At 42.3% G+C, this 10,620-nt stretch overlaps 1 protein-coding gene across 1 annotated transcript in view; it reads left to right on the top strand.

The window, feature by feature from the left end:
• MTMR10 (myotubularin related protein 10) overlaps positions 1–9,381 on the top strand; it is a 104,196-nt gene extending 94,815 nt beyond the window's left edge. The window contains exons 14-16 of the mRNA XM_019504351.1: positions 1,352–1,522; positions 4,073–4,255; positions 4,840–9,381. Coding sequence (XP_019359896.1) covers positions 1,352–1,522; positions 4,073–4,255; positions 4,840–5,439 — 954 coding nt within the window. The 3' untranslated portion in view covers positions 5,440–9,381. The remainder of the gene's footprint in view (positions 1–1,351; positions 1,523–4,072; positions 4,256–4,839) is intronic.
• Positions 9,382–10,620: the final 1,239 nt, after the last annotated feature.

Below are 10,620 nucleotides of genomic sequence, written 5' to 3'. Positions count from 1 at the left end.
TTTATACCAAATTTTAGTGACATGCTTATATTTTATAGTTCAAACCGAGCCAGAAAAGTTTCAAGGACAAACCCTGGAAGAACAGCTTAATACATGTAAAGATTCGGAACCTGCCCTCGGTGAGCTTTTTTTGTTCCGTGCTATAACTAAATGCCTTTAAAACAGTGGTCTCCAACTTTTTTTATGGTGAAGATCACATTTTGGCACCCAGGATCTACCATCCCTCCCACATACACTCCCTTACCCTCCACACACAGTATATGAGTAATACTTCATTTTGAGCTATTATGCAATCACCTCTATATACACTACAAACATACACAAATCAAATCTCACACAAATTTTGAAATAAAATTAAAATATGTTATAGTAGTTGGTTTTGATTTTTAGTATATGATTTTTTTCAGGTTTCAAGATGGCAAACCTTCTCCCCTTCTCTTTCCCCCCACCCCCCAGGGTACTTTAGGGCAAGGGGACGGACTTCCAGTAGCAAGGGTCAGGGGCTAGGGGCAGGACTTCTGGTCCCACGATGGTGACCATGGGGTAGGGCACCTGTCAAGGGGTGGGGCTGGGGTAGCCCTCAACTGCTAAGTAAAGTGGCCCTTCAGCCAAAATAATTGCTTACCCTTGTCAAGCAGTGGTCATGTCTACCTTCAAAGAAAGATGGTGGGGGGGGGGCAAAGGGAATTATACATTAGTATATAATAAGGCAATAAGAAAGAGCCAATATGAAGTAGCCCATATGAACTTGCTTAGAATAAATCATACCAAATCAGTTTAATTTCCTTTGCCAGGGTAGCCAGCCTTAGTGGATGAGGGGGGAAGCAGTAGATGTGCTTACTAATAATGATGATAAATAGAAACTGTTAGACTTAAGGAGGAAAAATCAAATGCCCAGGTACACAATCAGGGATAATTGGCTAGGCAAAAATACTGCAGAAAAGGATCTGAACCACAAACAGAATAAGCCAGTAGGAAGATGCTGTTGTCAAAAGGCTGATCTCATTCTGGGACTTAAAAAGATGTCAGCTCTAAGATTGGAACACAGCTGTTCGATTCTGCTTGCGTTAGGCTGTGAAAAAGAATTTGTGATGTAAATTGACAGAACAGTTTCCTGAGTTGCCCAGTACCCATAACTGCATCTTCTATCAGTAGAATGGCAAAAGTACTAAACTTGAGTATAGGATCATTTATTTGTGCTTTCGTATGGTATCAAACTTCTGTTCTGTATCTAGGAGTATAACAAATATGTGTTTAATGCCCTGAGGAGGATATAAAGAAGTTGATATGGTTTTGGGAAAGCTTATGTTAAATCTAACAAATGTCTTCATTTTCTTTTCCCCCACTCAAGTCTCCGTTGTTCTTGATGTTTCTGGATTCCGTTTGGCAATTGCTTGAACAGTACCCAGCAGCCTTTGAGTTTTCTGAAACATACTTGACATTATTGTATGACAGTACACGGATCTCACTGTTTGGCACTTTCCTTTTCAACTCTCCACACCAGCGAGTAAAGGAAAGCACTGTGAGTATAAACTATATTACCTTATATTCAAAATGACTAAAATTAAGCCTCGTTACTGTTCTGGAAATAACGTCCACATTAAGTAGTACAGGAAACTCTTGTTATTTGTGGGTTTGGCATTTGCAGTTTCAGATATTCACGAATGCCGAACCCGCATTTTAAATGCACTTTATGCACTTATAGGAGCTCCTCAGGAGCTCCACACTTGCTGCTGCCACACTCCCACCGCAGCTCCTGCTGTCACTGCCGGAGGCTTCCCCCCCACCACCAGGGGTACTGCGTTCATGAATGCAGTGCCTTATTTGCAGATTTCGTCATTTGTGGGGGATACGAGAACATATCCCCCCATGAATGGCGAGGGTCACCTGTATTCATTTGGACTTTTTGGCAAATACCAGACTTACAGCAGGAGCTTTTAAAGAAAATAGTCACTTAAGGTGAATGTCAATAAGACTGACCCTTATACATACTGTAAATCATAGATAGCTGTAAATATTATACATCTAACTGAGCATTGTTACTGTTTCCTTCATCTGACTACATTCAGGGACCTACAGCAATAGTTTTGCAATGTGGAAAGTGGGTTAGGATTAGTATGTAACTGCATTGCTTCTCTTTGGAAACATGGTTAGTCACAGAATAATAGGAAAGTAGAGTGGGATGGGATCCTATGAGGTCCTTTAGTCCAACCCCTACTCAAGGCAAGATCACCCATGTAAGCCATCTAGAGAAGTGTATGCCTAACTTAGAGGCCCTGGCATGTCCTTTCTTAAGGCTTCAGCAGAATATTGGTTCAACAAGGCCTGAGCTTCTAGCAGGCCTCTCTCTCTCTTAACCCCTACCTTCTCCTTAGTTTAATGAGGTCTTGGCTTCTAAATTGCCCCCTTTCCTCTCCCTTCTTGGAAAGTGACCAGGCTTGATTGGACTGGCAAAAAGAAATCAACAGGGAATGTCAGTGCCTTTTGCAGATCACACCTTGAGGTCAAGTCAAGTGAGACATCTTCCAGGAAGAAAGGAAGGTTTGACAGGAGGTTTAACAATGATAGGATACTAACTGGGACATGTACTTTTTGAATCAATGCTAGTATATTCTAATAAAAATGTTCTTAACCTAGAATTTGGCTTGTAGATATCTAACCATTACTTGAACAGAAAAAAAAGAATTGAGGGAGCACAGAGTTTCCTCAGAAAACATGGTAAAACTTAACAATGTGACACAAAATAAATATTCCATTAAAAAAGCGGAGGTGCACTCATATATCAGTCCATATCATATCGGCACTGACAGAAGGAAAATTGACATTATCGGCAGTCAGCTTTTTTTGGCTGATGTGGCCGAAAATGTCACCAATAAATGCCGCGTGCATGCACGCAGTAATTGCAGCATGCATGTGGCCAGGAATGCAGCCTGGCAGCTTGGGGAGCAGCATCTAGCTGGTAAGTCTGTAGCGAGGAAGGGGTTGGGGGGGCATATCAAGGCCCCCATGGTGATGGAGTGAGTGGGGCTGGGGCAGGAGCAGGAACTGCTCAGCCAGGGCAGGGTGAGGTGCAGGAGCCACCTGTGACTTGTCCAGAGGGTGCAGGGGCTATGGAGGAGGCTAGCTCCTGCTGCTGCACGTACCTTCAGGGGAGACACAGGGGGCATGTGCCCCCCAGATTTGTGTGCAGGGTGAGGGCGGGCTGCCTGTTGTGGCTGGGGACTGTGTGCTGGCCTCTTCCTGATGGGGTGGGGGCGGGGGCTGGGGCAGCTCAGGCAGTGGTGGTGCTGGGTTGGGGGAGCTATGGGGTGAGCTACAGCCACCCCAAAATTCACCATAGTGTCCTACTCCCAGCACTGCCACCGCCTGCCCTGCCCCCACAGGCCCCTAGTGTAGCCCTAGCTCAGCTCCCCCTGCTGGGAAGAGGCCAGTGCAGCCCTTGACAGACGGCTTGCCTTCGCCCCACGCACAGATCCAGGGGGCACACGCTCCCTGTGCTTCCCACACGGGTGCACTCAGCAGCAGGAGCCATCCCCCCACATACCCCACGGACAAGCTGCCGAAGACTGTCCCGCACCCACCTTGCCCTGGCTGGGTAGTACCTGCCCGTGCCCCAGCCCTACTCCCTCTCCCATGTCCTTTCCCCCCCAACAGACTTACCAGCTAGACGTAGTTCTCCAATATGCTGCTGGGCTGCATATCAGCAAATGGATTAGTATCAGCCAATATGGCTAGTTAATAATTGGCCATTGGTACTGGCCAAAAAAATCTTTATCAGTGCAACCCTAAAAAAAAGTAAATGAAAAAGAAAGCATAGGAATGTGGTTATTGCAAGGGAAAACTTAGGCCAGTCCCCACATTGCCATCTCCAGAACAAGGAAACTCCAAGATTAAATTCCATTCCCCAGCAATAGATATTTGTGTTGGTCTAAATACTGGCGCACACGATCTGCAGCTATCTGCACTTTAATCCAGGCTACCCTGTAGGCTCAATCCAGGGTTTTATACTTGCAGCTTTGTAAGTAAATTACTGCATCTTGCTCTTAATCAGTTTACTTATTGTTTCTTGTAGGAATTTGCTATAAGCAAAAACATCCAGCTGGGTGATGAAAAAGGCCTAAAATTTCCTTCTGTGTGGGACTGGTCTCTACAGTTTACAACAAGGGATCGTATGCTGTTTCACAACCCTTTGTATATTGGAAAGAGTGCACCATGCGTACAAAATGGGGCCGTGAAATCTTTTAAACGGTCAAAGGTAATACTGGGATTCAGATGCTTGTTAGTGAACTACTTTGCCTTTTATGAGTGTAGTTATGAGATATACTAAGATGTCATGTGTAGAAGTAATTGTAAGTAGTTTTTCAGAAGCTTATCTGCATAATTGGACCAGATACATTCATACCTCATTTTAGCAGTGAGAGTGCTGTCTTTATTGCTGTATTCCATAGTGTCCAACCTAAAGAAAATTGAATTTCTCCATGTCTCTGTTGTTGGGTACATGTCTTCCAGTGCACTTTATGTAAGCCTGGACTTACTGTCTAGAGAGAAGAGATTTGATGATTTCAGTTTGTTCCCCTTGTTCAATATCTTAGAAGTCACTGTTGAAATATACACGCGCCTATCTTATAAGGCTGTGAGTGGCCTAAGTATTTGTCATGTGAGCGATGCTGTGATTACACACAAGCTTGGTACAGCTGTTAAGGGTGGCCACATTTAATTGGGAGAGCTAGAAACCTACTCAGTCCCCACTGGAGTCCAGTGAAGCATTGTAGAAGAGCAGAACTCCCTGTTGCCGCTGGTGTTATCTGTTGCACTAAATTATCTGTTTGTTTTCTGCAGAAGAACTACAGCTCCACTCTGAGAGGAATCCCACCAGCCCTAAAGAATGGGATCATCAGTGAGCAAGAGTTTCTTCCAAGAAGAAACTCACTGATACTAAAACTGAAACCAGACTCTCTTCAGCAGGCAGCCAGCCATAATAATAGCTTGGAGCAGTATTTCAGAGCCTGGTTTTCCAAGCCTGTTGACCTGCATGGTGTGATTCTACCACAACTCTCTGGAACGCACGTAAAACTGTGGAAACTGTGCTACTTCCGCTGGGTTCCAGAGGCCCAAATTAATAATGGTGGCTTCATCACTGCCTTCCACAAAATCTCTTTGCTGGTAGACGAAGTTGACATGCTAAACAGGAGTCTTAGACAGTGTAAAAGCAACCTGTCTCTGCAAGCAAACTGTTCAGAACTGGATCAAAGCAGGATGTATTTCAGATCAAGTGGTTTAAATGACATTTCTGGGACTTCAGACTTTCTCTCCTCCTCATTCCCCTTTTCTCCTATAGGAAACCTATGCAGACGGAGCATTCTGGGAACACCTTTAAGCAAATTCTTAAGTGGTGCCAAAATCTGGTTGTCCACTGAGACACTTGCAAATGAAGACTAAGATATGATGATGCTTTAAACATTGGGGGTGGGGATAGATCATTGTGTGTCTTCTCTAAGTTAACACTGCTAATTGCAGCATCTGAAGCTGTAATAATTTTATATACAAATATTACCTATGTTTTTGCACAAATATTTAAAAGCAAAGCAAATCATGCTTCAAATCGCACAATTTTGTTTCCAGCAGTTCTCATGTAAGCGTCTTGTCTAGAGTCTGCTTCTTCCTGTATTTTCTAGGCCCAGCTCGTATAAGATGCAAAACTTTCACTTGCTCATCAAAGGTTTGGTGTGGTCACTAATAAGGTTTTTGTTCTGTTTGCAGTGTCTGTTTTCCCAGATGTTGATTGACTGAAGTGAATCTTGTGTCAGTACAAATTAGCAAATCAAATGGGTGAAAACAAACATCAAAGAAAATGAGAAGGACTGTAAAGGACACAGGCTAATATCAGTTGTGGAAATATGGGAACGAATTACTTGTCCCAACACAAGTTTAGGAGGAATGTATTTCTGTGCTAGCTTTCTGTGACTTGTTTCACCTAGTGTATGTGTTGGTGTTGTGTGCTCCTGTTCCCCCCCTCCCCCAAATCATCCATTGCAGATGATTCATCTTCAGATCTTTGTTAATTCCGTGAGCTTGCGTTTATTTCACAGAAGCTAACTTCAGGACAACATGCACTGTTAACCTTAAAACTGTAGATAATGGTGGTCTTGTAGCCTTAGAAGTGCCTTTAATTGGAATGAAATATTAATTAGATGTTTCTAATGCATCCTAAGATGTAATTTTCTTTTCAGTAGGATGTTTTGAGCCTGTCCTCTTGCATCGAAACAGTGTCCACACTCTAACGTGCACAGTGAGCTTCAGAAGTCACTAAGGACTCAATGCAAAAATGGACTTAAGTGCCTGAGCTCCATTGGTGCCCATTCCCTGATTTTTCCAGGTGCTTGGGGTCCTGCCTCCCCACAGGCTCAGGGCTGAGCAGCTCGTGCCTTAGCCTAATTGGGAAAGGGGTCCTCTGCCTAGGTCCCAGGGGGCTGGAGCAGGCAGGTGTTCTGTGTGCACATCCAAACACAGATGTTGCAACAACTAGTTTCCTTTAAACTGGGACTGGAGGAAGATGCTGCCATTTCCCCTTCACATACGCTTCACAGCTAAGCATTTCCCCAGGAAGTAGGAGACCTGGGTTCTGTTCACTTCCCTACCTAAGGAAATTCATCTTCAGCAGCCAGTAAAATAGGGAAGGTGCTCTCCCACCCCTCCCATTGAAGCTGTCTCTGTGCAGAAACTGCAAGTTAAGCTGAAAGAATGAGCACAAGAGGGAACCTGAGGCTCCAGCCTCATGGTTAAGGCTCCAACCTCATGGTTAAGCCAGGGGGGGCATCCTGGCTGCCAGTCTTTGCTCCCAGGATTATATCTTCATGGAATAGTGACTGTATAAAATATGCAGGTGTAAAGACCTTCCCTGTCCTTGGCATTTCCCTAGTGTCTAGCTGCAGGTGGCTGTATGTGGAATTCAAGTTTTGGGGCCAGGCACCTAAGTCCCGTACTGGATCTGACCCTAAAAGCCATTATTGCTCATCCCTCTGAACAGCATTACCACATGTAAATGTATATCAAAGTGCCAGGGAAACTGAAGTTCTCTCCATCTGTGTGCCTCAAGCTGCTTAGTTGGCTCATAGTTAGTTTACCCTGCACATTTCTGGTGTGTCTGCTTGCAGGAGTGGCTGTTGCCCTGGGAAGATCCAAAGAGAAAGGCATTTAGTTGTTTTTTGCCTCTTTGATATAGAGTTAGCTCTTCCTCCCTCAAGGCTGTGTGCGATGATTGTGCAGCACTTGCTTTCTCACTGTGCGAGGGCAAGAGGTGACTGACAAACAAAAAATCACTCTTCATAAAAACCAAACCAAATCTTGTTTTCACCAGGAGAGCTGGCCAGGTATTTCCCAATTCATCCTTTCTTTCTACCCTTGGCCCTAACTGTGCTGCTAGGAGGGCTGATCCTGCAAGGGCTTTCACAGACCGCAAGATGACAGGGCTGTCTGCTGGAGCTGCCCTTTCATTCGACAAGCCCAGTTTTTCTGCTGGTTAATTTAGATCAGGTAGTGCTCTCCCTGGTCTGACACTTGTTATACAAGACCTCAACCTGTGTGCTAACTTTGGTACCAATTTTTTTTAGAAGTAATAAACCACTCTAACAATTTTTATGGTATAAAAAGTAAAATAGTTTCCTTAATGTGCTTCTTGCTTTGAAGTCCGTTTTTCAACTAATCAGCATTTGGTAAATAAATTGCTTTAACCAGATGAGCTTCTTGCAGAGAAAAGGGTTAGTGTTTGGAATGGGAACTGCTAAAAAAAAAAAAAAAAAAAAATGGCTGCTTGTACCTGTACAAGGATGACTTGCAAAGTCATATAGCTTGCATTTTCCATACCTTGCATTCAGCCCATCTGTATTTATAGGCTGCAAGTATTCTTGTTGATAAATAATAGGCCTTTAAAAACAAAAACTGCCTAAATACCTATTTGCCAAATGGAACGGTTTAAGAATTTGGGGCAAATGGGCGTGCCAGGTGTGGGGCGTATCTGCTGCTCTCTAGACATCATTTGGTTTCATCATTCAGGTCTGGTCCTAGATGTTGAGCCTTCTTGCCTGGGGTGTTTATCCCTGAATAATAAAATTGCTGAAAGCCTCAATTAGCTGCTGCAAAGCAGTTACTAATAATTTATAGTCCAAGAAATGTACAGTTGCTTGACATGGTAAATTCAAGTTCCTGGTCTAAAAAGCTGCCTTACTGTCATACAGACTGACCTGACCTGACCTGAACCTAGGCAGGGTCCTCACTTCTTGTAAGTGGTCCTAAGGACTCAATTCTTATGTTCATTGATATTCCCTACACAGAAGCTTACACCTTCTAATTGAGTTTTGTTTGCCATTTTAAAACTAGGTACTATTAATACCATTAAGAGTTTTAAGAGTAGGAAGACTATAAACATGCTTATTTTTTTATATCATTATTGTCTAGCGACATGCACTGCTTTGGTTGGCAATAGGCTGTTACATCATGATTTTTTTTTTTGTACTAGATTGTAAACAATATGGAAAATTGAACTGCTGAGACATGAAGTTCTGGTTGATGTGGAAGTACAATGCCAGTGCCTTTTGCTGTTGCAGAGTGGAGGTCAAACCAATGTCAGAAGTTGTGACAGTACAGATTTCTTCAACCAGTCACTGGCAACTACCAAGGAAATGGTTATGAATGTAGCATTCCACTGAAATAAGTAATGTGGGGTTTTCGCTGCATTTGGAATACTACTTTAATATTAATCACCTTTATGCTTTTAACAACGGAGTAGTATGGGCAAAGGTTTTGGCTTGATTTCAGATGGAAAGATTCATTAAAACCAAAAAAATTCTAACATTTTTGATGAAGGAAAGGATGAAGCCTTTAATCTGCATCTAATGTGTGAGTGAAAAAACTGTTCCCCAAATTGCTTTAGGCAGTACATTCTTAATGCTGTTGCTGCAAGAGTTGACTGTTTTAATTGAAACTAAAACCTTTTGTGCCTAACAATGACTTATTTAATAACGTAGTATTGCCAGGACAAATACAAAATCCTGACACTCAGTTGTGAATGTGAAGTAAATTAGACCTAATAAAAGTTCATGCCTTTCCACAGCAATTATCATTTTACTGCTTTTCTTCTGAGCAACTGTAAAATGGAGCCGAGCTAAACGAGGCTGCAGAAAGAGCACTGGAGGTTTCTGCTGTAGTGCAGCCTCTGATTTCTCATAATTTCTTTCTTAGAACTTCTGGTGTTTAATTTTACTCGCTACAAATCAGTGACGGATTAGGAGAAAATCCAACCCAAACTGAGACTGTTGTCAATATTTTTAACTTGATTCTAAGCAAAATGGTTTAAAATTAAAGTCAGTTTGTTATAAAGCTTCATTTTGAGAGATTTCTGTTTTGCCTCCATTGAGTCACACATTCAGCAAGAGATGAACTCTAGCCATAGCTGTATTTCCTTACTTCAGTCATTCCCAACCAGGTGCCTAGAGATCCTTTCAAGGGTGACACCCAATGTTAGCACTGTTGAGTGTGCAAACATGCGTCCCAAGAAACCTAGAGATTTCAAATAGGAATCCATAATGTTAAAAACATTCTAACCTGTTATAGGCTTTGAACTCATGGCAAGAAGAGCATTGTTCTTACTTTTCTATAATAAAAAATGAGTAAAAATGAAAAACTTGCATTTCCCTAGGGATGCTGTAAATTTTAAATGGTTAAGAATCACAGACTTATTATACGTCAGCATGAAGATTGAGAGATGCAATTTACACTTGCCTTTGTAATGACGAACATTTAAACTGAGTGACAAAAAAAAAATGTAAAAAAATCCTTGTTCTATGGTGCTGATTAATATTTTCTATCTTCCTTTTATCATATGGCTAATATGAATCATCATTGCTTTACCTTGGTCCTAAAACAGACTTAAAAATATTTCTTTTTTTTGGAAATACGAAATCAAGACACTTCAAGAGTGACAAATCTGTCAATCAGTAAAAGAGAATGAAGTACAGAGTGCTGGTGTATTTCCTTACTAGGTAAAGGATCGAGCTGAAAAAATATAATGAAATACAAAGGATGTCAATGGGCAAGACCTAAGCTTAAGGAGACTAGATGCACGGTTTATGGGAGGGAATTACTCTGGTGTTCAAGCTCCTGGCTTGACCTAGGACAAACACTAAACAAAACATGCTAATGTGAATCAACAGGAATAGAAAAAATGTGAGAATGGCCAAAGGGTGTGCAGGGCTAAGGTTACTCATTGCAGCTATATCATGATGGAGGGAGGGGCATTGTATTTTAATATTTAGTAGCTAAAGTATATAAAACAGGGAAAGGTTTTTTTTGCCACTGGAAGGAGCAAAGGTACAGGCTAAAGCTCTTATTTCCGAGGGGTAGCCATCTCACTTGAGCCACAACTTCAGTTTGTTTGCTTCTTTATGACCCTACAAATCTTTTCTTCTTTTTGGGAGGGGTGGGGAGCAGCCCCACAATCTGGTTGCATCTGGAAAGCACAAATAGGAATGCTGCAGTGTTTCAGGGGCCTACTTAAGAATTACTTATCTCCAGAAAATGTATTAGCCTCTGAGGCCATGTCTGTAAATGAGAGAGAGCCATTAG

Source organism: Gavialis gangeticus, unplaced genomic scaffold, assembly GCF_001723915.1.
Source record: "Gavialis gangeticus isolate Ggan-Ray unplaced genomic scaffold, GavGan_comp1, whole genome shotgun sequence".
NCBI classification, from domain to species: domain Eukaryota; kingdom Metazoa; phylum Chordata; order Crocodylia; family Gavialidae; genus Gavialis; species Gavialis gangeticus.
Note: the sequence above shows the minus strand (reverse complement) of the source record. Positions and strands in the feature narration are given on the sequence as shown.